At 35.4% G+C, this 16,202-nt stretch overlaps 1 protein-coding gene across 20 annotated transcripts in view; it reads right to left on the bottom strand.

Annotated features, from left to right (window-relative positions):
* Window positions 1–16,202, bottom strand: part of DLG2 (discs large MAGUK scaffold protein 2) — a gene marked incomplete at both ends in the record, with an annotated part of 2,113,672 nt that overhangs the window by 422,554 nt on the left and 1,674,916 nt on the right. For all 20 annotated transcript variants that reach the window (XM_080704556.1, XM_080704554.1, XM_080704555.1 and 17 more), the window contains one exon: window positions 15,158–15,226. In XM_080704556.1, the coding sequence (XP_080560682.1) occupies window positions 15,158–15,226 (69 nt within the window). The remainder of the gene's footprint in view (window positions 1–15,157; window positions 15,227–16,202) is intronic.

Raw genomic sequence — 16,202 nt, 5'->3', positions numbered from 1 at the left:
TCACTCACTTAACAAAGATTTATCCAACAACTACTTGGCAGACACTGGCTGGACCATGAGCGTTTGAAGCTACACAAGTCCTGAGAGGTTTACCTCCACCTTAAGTTTTGAACTATATCTTCTCCTAAAAGATATGTTAGTCCTAACTCTAAATAGCTCAGAATATGACATATTAGTAGAAAATAGTGTCCTTGCAGGTATATTAATTAAGATGAGGTCATACTGGAGTCTAGTTGGATCCCTTATTCAATCTCACTGATATCCTCATATAATGGCTATGTAAGACAGAGGTATACAAGGAGAGTAACAGAGGCAGAGAATGAAGTTATGCATCTGCAAGCCAAGGACCACTCCAGACTGCCTGCAAAGCACCTGGATCTAGGAAGAGGCCAGGAAGGATTTTCTAACCAGTCTCAGAAAGACCACGATTCTCTGAAATCATTTGTCTTGGACTCTAGCACTTAGAACTACGAGACAATAAATTTATGCTGTTTTAAGCAATCTATCTTGCGGCAACTTCTTACAGCAGCCTTAGGAAGGTAAGACACTCTGGTAATGGCTGCCTGAGCTAATGTAGAGATTGAAATGCACATCACCTGTTTAGGGAGGCAAGCTGGATCACTGAGGCTGATCCAATGCCCATGACCTGTTATTTAAAAAAAAAAAAAGTATGTGAAATAAAAAAGGCTGGTACAAGTTGGTAGCTGTCAACAGGTGCAATGTTCTTAGTATTCTTAAGGCTCCCTGCAAACATTGTTAATAAAACTCTAAAGTTTGTATATAACATCTATGAAAGAATTACTATAGCCAGGCGTGGTGGCGCACGCTTGTAATCCCCGCGCTAGAGGGGCGGAGACAGGAGGATAGCACAGGTTCGAAGCCAGCTGTGCTGGCTTAAGAGACCCTGTTTCCAAAAATAAAAAAGTATAAAATAGGTCTGGGAGTGTAGCCCGGAGGTAGAAGGGCTTCCAGGAACCCCAGTACCACCAAAAAAAAAAAAAAAAAAAAAAAAGAATTACTATAGAAAATTTGACAGAACAGTAGCATTAACACATCATTAATTATTATTAATGTAATTCATTTTGAGATACTACAGAAATATATAGAAACACCTTACTAACCTTTAAATGTTATTGAGCTCTTAAAATATTCTTAAAAGAAGCATTCAGCTATCCTCTTCTTGGGGGATATTTCAGATATTGGCTTATAAAAATGATCCTGTAGCTTCTTCCAGCTATATGATTTTTTCTGCCTATTCCATAGAAATCTTTATATTACAATTAGTTGAGCCACTGTGGATTTTCTGATTCCTTTTTTCTCATCATCTCATCAGGAAATTAAATGGAAGATCATTGCTTCACATCTAGCCTCTTCCAATAGAAAAACAAATTTTATTCCTTACTGACTTATTTTTCTCCAGATTCCTACTTTTGAACTAAAGGCTGATTCAAACTCCTCATAGGCATAGCATTCAAGGTTTCCAATAACTATTTTCTTTATCTCTGGTGAAATCTGAAAGTTCACTTTGGACATTGGCATGAACACAAACTGATTTTAGAAGAATCATCATTTTCTTCCCTGAACAAACATTTGTAGTCTGATCCCTTGGCATACAAAAGTATATTCTAGTTACATCAGTACTTGATTTTCTTTGAATTATTAACTTTTTCTCTAACTCCAGACACTTTCTCTCCTTGGTCTTGGAGTGTGAAATCCTCTTGGCTGCATAAGCCTCTTCATTTTTGTACACATGGGAAGCTTTCCATTTTGTTATAAATATTGGAATAATATTTGACCACAGTTCTCTTTAACACTAGCTTTACTAGGATTCCACTGAATCAGGTTCAGACATCAACTATCCTAATCACCATACTCTATATATTTGTTCATTTAACAAGTATATCAGAGTTCACAGTATTCCAGGAGGGCTCCATTCGAGCTAGGATTATGACCATAAAGCAGACATCTTTTTTTGCTTCCTAGGAGTTTACAATATAGAGGTATATCAGAAGGATACATCATTTAAATTATAAGTCAGTATGTTAAGGTTGTAACATGACAATGGTAACAATTTATTTACATGCATGTTTTCTCCCTTGATGCCTTGATTATTGAATGTCTTATTTACTCTTTGAGTTAATGCCTGACATCTCTAAATTGCTTAGTATTAATACCATCCATGATAAACTCTCTCCATTAATGAGGGACATGGGAACTTCTTCAACTTGGTAAAGAATATCTATAAAATCCTCACAGCTCGGATCATGCTTAATGATGAAAAACTTAAAGCTTTCCCACTAAGATCAGGAACAAGAAAAGTATGTTCCCTTTTATTACTGCTTTTTAACATAATATGGCAGTTCTAACTAATGCAGTAGGACAAGTAAAGAAAATTAAAACTATACAGATTTGAAAGGTAGAAATAAAACTTTGTTTACAGATGATATAATTATATATATGTAGAACATATGAGTGAATCTTATATGAAGAACATATGAGTGAATCAGACATATGAGTGAAGAGAACATATGAGTTTTCTTATTGAAGAAAAACAAAAAGACAAAACCACCCAGAACCGATAAGCAATTATAGTAGGGTTGCATAAAAGTGCACAGCAGTTAATCACTTTCTTACATACTAGCAAGGAATAAAGATAAACCAAAATAAAAACATGTCTTTTAAATAAACACATCTCAAAATAAAATGCTTAGGCATAAACCTCACAAAATCTATAAGATCTACATATGGGATACTAAAATATTCTGATGAAAAAAATCAAAGTGAATAAAGTGAAGGGATTTTATAGGTTCCTTAATAGGAAAACTCAATATTGTCAAGATGGCAGCTCTTCCCAGCATGATATATAGATACAGTGCAATCTCAATCAAATTTCCAGCAAGTTATACTGTGTATTTCAACAAACTGATACTAAAATTTGTTGATGGGGCAAAAGATGCAGAGGAGTCAATAAACTATTAAAGAGGAACAATGCTTGAAGACTGACATCATCTGATTTCAAAATGTACTACAAAGCTACATTAATTAATATAATGCAATATTGGAAAAATGATAAACAAATAGAGCAATAGAACAGAACAGAGACTACAAATAGGACCCCATAAATATAGTCAACAAATCTTTGATAAAGGAATGTGGTATTATAATGGACAAAATAGTATTTTCAATAAATAGTCTGGACATTCACATGCTAAAAAATGAAAATACAGACCTTATAGCCTTTAAAATAATCAACTCAAAATGGATAGAGACCTAAATGAAAAATGTAAAGCTTTAAATTTTTTAGAAAATAACCCATTATAAAATTTAACTGACCTTGGATTCAACAATGACTTTTTAGATGCATTATCAAAGGCATAATTCATGCAATAAATAATAAACCTGGACTTTATTTAAAAATATGTCTGTGAAAGTTACCATAAAGAGAATGAAAAGGTCAGCTACAGGCTAAGAGAAAATAACTGTAGAAGATATATAAGATAAAGGACTGTCATTCAGAATACACAAGGAACTCTTAAAACTCAAGAGTAAGGAAAAAGCCACTGATGTTTTCCATAGAACTAAAAAAATATTCTAAATGTTATAAGGAACCATACAAAAATCCCAAATAGTCAAAGAACTCTTGAACACAAAGAGCAAAGCAGAAGGTGTTCTAAAAACATACTACAAAATAGTAATAATAAAAAACACCAGGAAAATGGATGGACCTGGAGAATATTATGTGAGGTAAGGTTAGTCAAAGGAAGTGCAGAGTCAAATGTTTTCTCTCATATGCGGAAACTAGGGAGGGACTTCAGATAGTGGAGGAGAAACTCCAGTGGAGTTGGGGAGGTGGTCATGGGGAAAGGAATTGGTTCTAAGAACCCTCATGGAAACCAAAACCCAAGGATAATCAGGATCCTTATGTAAAAGGTTGTGATATTTGCATTTAAAACTATGCAAATACTCTTGTATACTTGAATTCACCTAGAGATTAATTTAATTCATAATTTAATCTGTATATGAATTGTATTCATAATGTCTAATACAATAAAAGTATTACAAATAGTTATTAAACTATATTGTTTAGGGAATAATGACAAGAAAAAAATCTGTGAAGATTTAGACACAAGGGTAAAAGCTGTTGTAGTTGTTGATGTACCCAAATTATTTGCTAGCATAGATATATTGGAAGATATATGGGATAACTCTCTATATATCTATTTATAGTGATCTGGCACCATAGTTTTATAAACTGTAGCACATCCAACCCACTAAAACATGCCTCAACTTAACAATAAAACTAGTGTGAGGAAATGAAACCACTACCATTATTCTTGGTATTTTTCATACCTGAATATAATACAAATTTATTTTTGGTAGAGAAATGGGCTTAGCTTTAATTATAATTGCCAATATTTAAGAGCCAAGTATACTTAATCTTATAATATCCCTATAAATTAAATATGATTTTTCTTATTTATAGAAGAGAAAACTGAGGTTTAGAAAGATTTATATTCTTGTTGGGCATGGTAGTGCATGCTTGTAATCCCTGTGCTTGGGAGGCCGAGACAGGAGGATTGCGCAGGTTCAAAGCCAGCCGCGCTGGTTTAAGAGACTCTGTTTCCAAATTAAAATATAAAAAATAGGTCTGGGAGTGTAGCCTGGAAGTAGAAGGGCTTCCATGGAACCCCAGTACCACTAAAAAAAAGAAAGATTAATATTCTTGCCCAAAGTTGAGCAGTTGAAACTAGTGGCAGAATTTACACTTACTACTTGTCTACTAATGCCTTTATAACTCTTCAAAACTACAGAGAGAGAAGAGAAAAAGTAAAGAGGAGAGTTGGCTTCTCTTTTAAAATGAAATGAATGGTGAAAAGTGAAGAAAATATGTTTCCCAGGGAACAGGAGTCCTATTCTTGAAGTCTCAGTAGGAGAAGAAACTTTTACAAATCATTTGTTACAGTTTGATTTTGAAAGGGCTCAAATTACATGATGAGGTAAGGGCAGTCTAGTATGAGAGAAACTTAAAAGGAGAAAACAAAGAAGAATTTAGTTGTATGGCAGAGATTTGACTTGCTATCGAAGCAGCCATGAAGGGATCTTGGTGATGAGTATGTTCTAGTTTTCTACAAACCGTTTTAAGGTAATGATAGTTACTGGAAACATAAGGCATAGACAGAACATTCATATGTATATATATGTGAGCTAGCACACATATGCATTCACCCAAATTATATGATTATATGTAAATTAAGGAGGTAAAATGAGGTGGTACTATGCAAAAATATCCTTTTCATGACTTCTTCATTAAGAAATTAATCTTTTTGGGTGTAAAAGGGTATTGGGACTCTTGAGGCATTCTCTCTCTCTCTGTCTCTCTGTCTCTCTGTCTCTCTGTCTCTCTCTCTCTCTCTCTCTCTCTTTCTCTCTCTCTCTCTTTCTTTCTCTCTCTCACCTGCTCTCTTCTCCATCTCTTGCTGTATTCTGTCTTCCACATGACTGACTTTCTCTGAGGGTGTGTTAATAGTCCATAGGAAATGTTTGTTGAATGGATAATGAATGCAGACTTTGCAATTGATTACAGGTATGCAAAGCATAAGAAAAGAGGTTCTATTACATCAAAAAGAAAAGGAGTAGATGAGAGAGTGAACTCTTACTGAGTACTTACTGTTTCTTGAGAACTATGGTAGAACATTTACATATTTTTTAAAACACAAACTTTTGAAATTATCCTATGAAATAGATATTAATCTCTATTGATTAAAGAAACAGAAGTTCAGAGAGATTCAATAAGAGCGCAAGCTGATATGCAGCATTTAAGTGCTGAAGCTAGGATTTAAATGAATGTACAATTAAAAGCCTTGTTCTTTAAATTATACTATGCTTCTATATCCAGAAGATGGACTTGAAGACAAGATATGACCTCAAGAATGCAGGGAAGTCTCTGTAGAGTGGGGTTGCCCAAAGATTTCATTATCATGCAACATTGATATCAAAATACAATTTCTTATCAATATTCAAAATTATTGCTTGACCACAGAAGATTTCTCCTTCGCAAATTTGAAGAGTATAGCTACCTTTTAACTTCCATGTGGCTTTTATAGACAATTTTCTAGAAGGAAAACATCTCTGCCACTTGATACCAGACCATGTGAGCAGAGGTCTTCCTTTATTTGAACAGGGTACTCTTTTATTTTGCTCCCAAACCCATTTGGGTTTGATGTCACTTGAAAATTGCTAAACTTACATATGAACAGGAATGCTAGTTTCTCCAAATCAGTTACTCATTCTTTTGTTCCAAGATTACATAGATAAAAAAAATCTTAGTGAATTACTGCAATATTCAACATTCGTCACCCTCAGTAGTCGTTGAGCAACTCAAGGGTGACAATTAGGCCATTCCCCCTCCAAAGGTCTCATCAGAATGTTTGTCACATTCTAGACAATTAATAAGTGCCTAGTTGAATGAATGGATAAGAGGCTAATCAATCAAGTCAACGGATGATTGAATGGATGGATGAAGGAAGTTTGTCCCTGCACTGTTCCCCTTCAGCAGTCTGATTCTCCATGTAATAAGCAGGAGCCTTTCCCAAATGCAATCCATCAGTCAATAAAGGTTGCCGACTGACATCTTAAAAGCATACTTCAGTGAAGTAAACATTTGGCAGGACTGAAAATCAGCAGAGAGATTAAATAAAGAATAAAGATCACTGACTTCTTCTCTGGTAGTAGAATGACATCTGGCCTGTGGCATAGAATATGGATGTGCTCTTTCTTTAAACTCCCTTATAATTGGCCAGAAGAAGGAAGTAAACAAATCCTAATGAAATTTGAGAGTCTCTGAGGAATTTGCAATATATGCAGAGAAAAAGACTAGATTTAGTTTGGATATATGAAGATGGATGTCTCAGGATGAGTAATCTAATGAAGGCTGACAAATGGTACTCAAAGCAACCCTCTTCATCCCTGTTTTCTCCAGCTATGGACCTCCCAGGTCATAGTCAGGCAAGTAAAACCATAATAAAAATAATTCCTTATAAGTGGTTAAGTCCAAGGTTAAATGCAATGTCCAGTAAATAGCATCATATGAGACTAATGCTGTATCTCAGGTGATTGATGAGAAACCAAAAAACCCTTCTGACCATGAATTTTGTCTAGACCATTTTTGTTCAAGACATGATCGGGAAGAATGTCTACCATTCAGACTAAAAGGCAGGGGTTGGGATATTTTTGATATTTCTCTTAAAGCAGTGGTAAGAGCATGGGGCTAGAAGTCAGGAATCTAGACAACAGTCAAGGCTCCTCTCTTCTCAGACACAGAAGCTAGAGGAAACCACCTGTCCTCTGTCACAGTATGCAAACAGGATAAGTTATTCTTATCTAGATATTTTGCAAAGTTGCTATTGGGTTCAAACAAAATAATCTCTATGAGACACCTTTGTAAATTATATTGTATGTACAAACATGAGCCTAGTACCATTTGGGTGAACATCAAAAGAAAAGATAAAATAAATAAATTAAAAATTAATGAAGAATAAAAGGTAAAGGAGAAGAAAGTTTGTGAAGAGAGAAGAGGACAAATAATGATAGAAAAGAAGAGGGGCCAAGGAAACTAGTTGGTGCAGAAGGAGAAGGGAAATAAGTAGCAGTGACAAGAAAGAGTCTCAAAGTCCCTACATAGAAGCAGATAAAATAGGCAAAGAAATAATCAATCAGAGCTGGTTAGAGGTGGTAATTAGAATCTCATCTGTGCAGAGACCACACAGTCCTGATAAGCAAATGGAAGTCTCTATCAGATGGTGCTTGCAGAAGAGACAGTGAGTCAGCCATGAGTCAGCCTCTTTATTATAAACAGTGCTACTGGATTCACGTTGTTCTACTCTGTGCTCCGCTAGGTAATAGGCTCAGATAGAGCCATAATCATTGCTTGGGTGGCAATTGATGGCTGCCTTTTCTCTTTGCCTAGTTAACGCCTACCACATGATTCCCATGAGACCTTTCCTCAATTCCCTGACAAGGTCAGATCTCTTCTTATTGTCATTCAGGACATTAGAGCCCCCTTCCCCACAGATCTTGGCATAGTCATGGATTTACATCTGATTGTATGATTATTCAAATAATGTTCCCTTTTACCACCAGATTGAGAGCCGTCAGGGTCCACTTTGTTCATCATTATTATCCCAATTGCATTATTGATTGACAGCTTCATAACGAATAAAGTCAACAAGAGGGAACTTAATATTGGAAACATACTATAAAAGACCAGTAGGCAAAAAGAGATATGATGGCAATGCAAAGAGAAAGTTGTTACTGAGGCTACAATTAGGCAGTTTGTGATTGATAAATCTTTCTGACATTTTGGGCAACTAAATATTGCCTTGAACTAATGGTTCCTGTACTCATTTTTGCTAGTCCAATGGACTTGCAACTGGGTGTTTTTTGTTTGTTTGTTTGTTTTCTTCCTTGGCTCATTAAGCATATAAACTTGTTCTTCAATGCTATCTCAGTGAATGTGATGGGTGTCTATATAACTATTAGTTTAATAAATATGAGTATTAAGAGGGCTACTTTTCTAATTCAAATATTCTGCAGCACACTGTTATGGGTATGTTTAATTATATAATAATGAAGAGGAAGTTTATTCACAATTTAAGACTGTTATTAAAAATACAATGGTTTCAGTAAAGTTGAAATGGAAGGGTAGGAGACAAAGAATGCTGAGGTTGATTAATGGTGGAGCTACATCCAAATATGTGTTAAAGTGCAAATGGAGCATAGTTAACCTGGACACTCATTGTTGGGAGGGGGAAAGACGAAGTGGGGGTGGGAAAGGGCACCAAGCACAGTCTGAATGTATGTCATTTTCAATATGATCCACATAAAATAAAAAATAAATAGATAAAAATAAAAATATATAGGTATAAAAGAGAATGGTTTCCAAGAAAGATATGCATGGTGATAAAAATAATTATATTGTTGTTGAACTATGCAGAAAAATAGGATTTATTAAAACAAAACAAAACAACAACAACAAACTTCACCCTAGAGTGGTAATATAAACCTGTAATCCAAGTACTTGAAAAGCTGAGATAGAAGGATTGCAGGTTCATGTCTAGCCTCAGCAACCTATTAAGACCCTGTTTCAATAAACAATTAGGCAAACAAATAAACAAACAAACAAGTATGAGTATGAAGCTCAGAAGTGAAATGTCCCTGAATTAAATAGTCAGTACCAAAAAAAAAAAAAAAAAAACCACAAAAATTCAAACAATTATTCCAGTGGGTTCCCTGGCATTCCTTCAAGATAAATTTCAACTGTTTAGTACCATGCAGCCCTTGGTGTTTGAGGCTACAGGACAGTTCAGCTGCTCATGGTAACTAAACTCCTGATCTGTTAGATCCTGTTTCTTCCTAGTCTTGCTGGATAAAATAGAAGCCAACAGTCTCGAGTTATTCTTTTACTTTTTCAATTTCTTTAGGAGTTCATTTCACTTTTATTAACATTCTTTTATAAAAATAGATTATTGATAAATAAAATTAAAAAATCCAATACTCAGAAATCAGAATAAACTCTACTTATTATTTCAATTGCTGTATTTAGGCCTCCAAATTAGACAACTTGTAGGAAAATTTATGTGTTTTGCTATTACAAAGCACACACAAAAAATTGTTTTATTTTTATGGAGTCATTTCAACAGCAGATGGCGTTAGCAATCCAGGCCCTGTGAGTGAATTAGCATTCATGTATCGATGGCCTGCATATACATCCCCTTGCTCTCTGCAGACTCAGCATTCTTCAACACTGATAAATTTTGGGCACTCCTTAAAGTTTGCTGTGGTGACACCTTTTCGATTTTTAGCTCTGCACGTGCAAAGAAGAGAGATTATATGGCCTAGGGAAGGATGTTTTATGAAAAAAGAAGCAGAATGCCACTGAAAATGGAGCTGAGGGAAATGAGTGGGCTGTTCCCAGGAGCAAATGTTGAAACCTCAGGACACAAGGAGGAATGAAAAGGAACCACGCAGTGGCAAGCTGGGGAAACATGGTCTGAGGTTATCCACCGCTTCTAATGGCTCTGTGGAAGTTCAAATTTTGAAGGTATGCTTTCCCCAGGGATAGGAAGGGTTTGTAAACTTCCTGAGTTCTCATAGAGTCCTTAAGCAGGTGAACCAGAGGCAAAGAAAAGGCTGGGACTATCATTCAGAGCTTTCTCACCTAAGAAGGCAGGTCTTCCCTTACTGGACTGTAAATCACAACAAAAGTAGATCTTAGGGAAATTTATTTTAATTTTTTTTCTGAGCATTTTAAAAAGTCAACCATAAACTGATCTCCTTAATTTTTTATATCCTCAAAAAATAAACTCTTTAAGATTCAAGCCAATTGACCCAAAGAGCTGGCTATCTAGAGGACAATGGTCCCTCCAAAGTTTGGGGTCTATATCTAGGAACATTCCATGCAGAAGTGTCAAATTTTAAAGTTGGGGATTATTTGAGACAAGAAGTGTCAGACCTAGGTTCTAGATTTTGATTCAGTGATGACCTACTGATTCTCAAGTCACTTTCTAAATATCTTGAAATAAAATATCTGGGTCTATAGATTAAGAAGACTCAGTCTTGAAAGTGAGCACCATCCTGGGAAATCTAAGCAGATTTAGCTGTAAATAAGCTTCTTCTACCCAGGCAAAAGGAGCTGGGTAGATAATGAGGGGGAATAATTTTATTCAAGGTCCATTTCCCAGAGCATTTCTTGGAAAGTATGCTCTGGCTCCACACTGGAGCACCAGAATCTGCTGAACCCTCATGGTATCAAGGGTTTGAAGTATAAGGATTCTGTATCGTCCTGGTACATGGATGTCTCTGTGTAATTAAGCATGTCCTGTTGACAAAATACAATATCACCAGAGATCAGTTAACCTGAAAGAATTGATTTTGTTAGGGGTACTTATATATATGCAAGATTATTTTTGGCTCATTTTTGGATAATCATAGATTATGATTTGGAAGGTATTTTTGGTTGGAGTCAGTTAAGCTAATTATTTACCCCAAAACGAATACCTTCCACACGAACCGTGACCATCCAGTTTCTTGTTAAGTGCTACTAGTAAAGGGTTGACAACACCTTCTAGAGCAGCTGTTCACTGATATAAAAACTTTGCTTACTTGAAATTTATTCCTTTACATTTGTCTCTAGAATGACCTTGAAAGGTAACATAAAATAAAGTGCACTCTTCTGGATGAAAGAAAACTTTCTAAGCAGCTGAAGTTTTTTCTTAATCTTAGCAGCACTGCAGAATACCTCTAGACTTTTGTACATGATTTTTTATTCTTTCTGAACCTCTACCTTGCTCCAAACATAGTGCTCAACATTCAGTTTGTGACCCCTCCCTTGAGAATCCTACCTGGCTTCCCAGAACAATCATAGGCAATTCTTTTTAACCAGGTGTGTGTGTGTGTGTGTGTGTGTGTGTGTGTGTGTGTGTGTGTGTGTGTTAACTGGAGAATTCTACCTCTGAGTTATACCCTCAGTCTCCCCCGTCTCTGCTTTAATTTTTTTAAACAGAGTCTAAGTTGCTGTGTCTTACTACATTTCAAAGGCTGTCCTCAAATCTGTGATTCTACTGTCTCAGCCTCCCAAGTACTGGGATTACAGGCAAATGCTACCATGCTCAACTGCCAGTTTATTTTTAATTCTAGTGGTTACCTATATTGTTAAAAAATCTTCTTACATTGAATATTACTGTTAAAATTTTGTTTCCCAATCACCTTAGCTGCCTTAGGATAGTTTTCCTCCTTGAGCGTATGTTTTAATCTTGTCTCTGCCATATTGCAGGTTTTGTTGAAACATCTGGTAAACTATGGCTGTCCATTCACACTTAGGGATGAAGTAGTTGTCAGGCTGGCAGGGGATGTGCATAAATGCAAGGCTTTTTTTTTTTTTTAAATGAAAAGCTTCATGTTAGGTGAGCAAACCTGAACCTGTCCTGCTAATTGTTGATACACTGTAAAGGGTTTGCTATGGGATCAACACTCAACTTAGCTTACCTAGGTTTACTAGAGGAGTGGTACCATTTCTTCAGAGAAGAAGCTTCTTTTTTTCTGACGAGTGGTAAGCACTTACCTGGAAGCTATTCTGTATTCAGAGATGTGTGCTGGGACATCTTTATTTCTGCTTTCAGAATCTGCCCTCAGTCCCGTCTGGTGTTTCTACCCTGAAGTGTATACAGACTATATACCCTACCTGTCCACTAGTAACTTAGGGGTTGCATTATCAAACTGATGGAGTAGTGATGCTGGCAGCTCAAATATACCAATGACAAACCCAAAAGTGCTTATTTTCATTGAAATGGTAAAAGTTCTTAACTTTAGAAAAAATAAATATGCTGTTGTTGCTAAGATTTACAGTAAAAATAATTTATATTTATAAAATTGTGAGAAAAAGAAACTAATGCCAATTTTGCTGTTGTGATTTAAAATGCAAGTTATGAGCACAGTGAGTGATAATTACTTAGTTGAGATGAAAAAAGCCAACAGGTGCTGTGTGCATATATGGATGCATCCCTTTGAATTTCACTATGATACATACCTATAAATTACATCAGTAACATTCTAAAATCAAGATAGTAGAAACAGTAATTACAGAGTTCAGTAGCTTTGCGTGCACTGGAGGTCTTGGACTGTATCCTCCACAGATATGGAGAGACCGCTGTCTCTGATGTGGGAAGGGCCTCTAAAGTCATACAGAACATGGACTTACTTCCATAGGTGATCTAAAGCTGAGACTATGTTGTTGTGCTTTATTCATTAATATCCTTCCTGACATTGTGCTTTATCCATCAATATCTTTCATTTGGTATCCAGAAATGTGACATTTTGGCTTTTGATACCCCATTCTATTTCCTTTATCACCACAGGACTGCCCCCTTTTAAAATTCTATTAGCTTTTATCTCATAGAGTCTCTGGAGAAAGAGGAGAATGAAGTGTGGTCTGTGTCTGTCAAGTGGCACCCGAGGCACAGAGCTCACACTGTTAATGGGGATGTTATTCTCCCTTGTTTTGTCTGGCATAGTTATAGATGATTCAGATATCAATTTAAAAAAATCAGTGACTCTCTGGTACAGGGCTCAGTTATATCGTTTATTATCTCCAGGGATCAATCACCATAACTGGAAATTGGAACTATCTCCACTTATTTTATGTTAAGTAAATAGGAACTTAGGTGAAAATTACATTAACTTATGGCCTTTTTCAACTATAGTTATTTTAAAATATCCTATGTAGTTGCTTTCCACAAAAGCATTAGGAAGAGAAGTTTTGAAGTAATAGAATTCCTAATTTTAGCTGATTGCTTGTACTCAGAAGTTTAATACTTTAATGGGAAACCTCCTGAAGATGCATTGGATTTTGGAAAATAAAAGTGACTTCACCTCTGTGTGTTCAGTGGCAATAATTGTATGCCACAGTATCTCTTGGTTCTATCATCAAGTGGGCACATAGAATACTAAGTGTTCTGGAATGTGTAGAAAATTACTAAGATTTTTCCCTTCTAAATAGTCCATTAATGTAATATTATTTCAAACTCAAATGCTTTATATTTTATATAAATAAAGTGTACATTTATATGTTTTAAAGCATGTTTCAAAATGGGTCTTCAAAGATTATAAAATAAGTTTTATTTGATTGTTCAGAACACTGGACTAACTATATACTCAACTAGTACTTACTGAGGATCTAATATGTACCTGCTACTTTAATAAAATAAATAGTGAATTCTTTACTATTCTTCTTTTTGGCTGCTCCATCTTATCAAGAATTATATCTATAGTTGAGTTCATTTAACTCAACTGGAAAAGAGTAGAAAAGGCAAAAAGGATCATTAGAAAACTGCTAAAATTTTTGCTAATAAGAATAAAGAAAGAAAAGGTTTGGAAATAAATTTAGGAGGAAATATGATTATTTGGCATTACTAGAGGAAATCTTAAGTTGACGACCAAAATGTAGAATGATGGCCACCTTAAGCCCTGCAAAGAGAGCACTTTATGACAATCAAGGTGTGACCTGTCTCCATAGTCTCACCTCTACTACAGACAACACTACAACCACACAGCACGCATGCTGACCTCGAGGCATCCAAGAGAGTAAGTTATTAATTATTTCTTAAATGACTTCTAGGGTAAGAATCAATTATAGCTCTATGGCTGTTTTTTACCCTCGGGAATTTATTTTCTATACGCTACTTAGCCTGAATGTTGTTTATGCATTGTGTGACCAGTGTTCTCCAGATCAACTGATAGGTGTCAGAGTTGTATAGTAGAATTAGATTTGGTTTCAAATCAAGACTATATAAGTGCCCAATGATGTAAGTAAGTGCTACTATTTATTTAAGTGTCCAAAGAAAATTACTTACCCCCTCTGAGAATTGAATTTTAGGAATAAAAGATAACTATCTGACAGAATTATTTTGGAAATAAAACCATATATATATATATATATATATATATATATATATATATATATATGGATTGAGAGGGTGGATAGATAGTAGATAGAAAGGTAGGTAGTAGGGAGATAGGAGGGGGACTGGCACCCAATAAGCACTCAATAAACATTAATTTCTTTTTCCTTTACATGAAGAAATATTCATGAACTTCCTATTTTTTATTCTTTATTTTTTATTTTTTATTTGTTAGACAAATATTATTCACTGATGGATTAGTTCCCAGTTTAAGAGTTATATCTGAGACAGAAAAAGTATAGCTCAGAAAAGTTAGAAGTTACCCCTTCGTTGAAACCACTCTGACCTGTTCCCCTTCCCCACTTAGATGTGTGTTCTCTATTAAACACCCCTCTTGGATCTTCCATTAGCTTCTTATACATATATCCTGTATGTTGTAATACTTAATGCTATATTGCAAGAACCTGTTTATATTTCTGTCATTCACACCAGCCATAGAATCCTCTGAGGGAAAAGATGAGATCATATCTGACTTGTTAAGCCTAACACCTAGGACAATGCCTGCCAGATAGCATGAGCCTCACAGATATTTGTGGGGTAGAAGGGAGAGAGACAGAGACAGAGGAGGAAGAGGGATGGACAAGGGAGGACTTTATGTTCAAAGGCTGCACAGTTCAAGAGGAGGTTTTGTATGGTTATCTTACCCTTCTAGTGAGATGGCCCGTTGGAGAGTCACTGAAGGCTGACGGGTTGCAGTGCTGTGTTGAGAATGACTGTAAGAACAGAGAGAAGAAACAAAACACGGGTCATTTATTTGAAATGTCTTTGCACATTTTAATCAGTCCTATTGTCGAGAAAATAACCTTGAAAAAAATAGGAGAGATTAAATTTTTGGTGACAAGTAGATCTATTTACAAAAATATAGTCTTCTGTAAGGGATTAATGTTTCCTTGTAATTGACTTTACCATGAATTATTCCCAAGTAAGCTTTAAAGGATAGACAGACATGAAAATAAGCAAACATACTTAGAAAAGATTAATTTTCCCCTTGGAATAAGATAATACAGAGCATAAATTTCATTATGATGAAATATATTTCTTTTTAAACTGCACAATAATTAACAAAATTTTGTTTAGAACCTAATCTATAAATTAGGAAAGTATTTAATTGCATATGTTTGTTGATCAGTTCACATTTGCAATGCTTGTAAAATTAACTAGTAATAATTTAACTGTGTGTTTTTTTTTTTCTGCGGGTGTAGGGATGGAACCCAGGGGCATTTGACCTCCAAGCTATACCCCCTGTCCTATTTTTTATTCTTTATTTTGAAACTGGGTCTCACTGAGTTGCAAAGGGCCTCACTCACTAAGTAGCTGAGGCTGTCCACGAACCGCGATCCTCTGGTCTCAGCCTCTCGAATGCTGGGATTACAAGCGTGGGCCACCATGCCCAGCTATAATTTAACTATTTGATGAGCGCAAAAACTTGGAAAATGAAGCTTTTAGTTGCATATCAGTGTTAAAGTTTAATGTAATTGTTGTGTTTTGGTTGCATATTACAAGAGAGAAATGTTTTTGTAGATAACAGTTGAAATAAAAAATGGTAATATCTAACATTTACTGAGCATATACTTTGGCATAAATGCTTTTTAAAATATTTGGTATGTTTATGTATTATTTCTAATAACTCTCTGAGGTGAGTCACGTTTAATAGATGAGAAAATTGAGGTACAGAGAGGTTTAGAAGGT

The sequence above is a fragment of the Muscardinus avellanarius genome (genome assembly GCF_963383645.1).
Source record: "Muscardinus avellanarius genome assembly, chromosome: 1".
NCBI classification, from domain to species: domain Eukaryota; kingdom Metazoa; phylum Chordata; class Mammalia; order Rodentia; family Gliridae; genus Muscardinus; species Muscardinus avellanarius.
The sequence above is the reverse complement of the archived record's forward strand: the minus strand, read 5'-3'. Positions and strand labels throughout refer to the sequence as shown.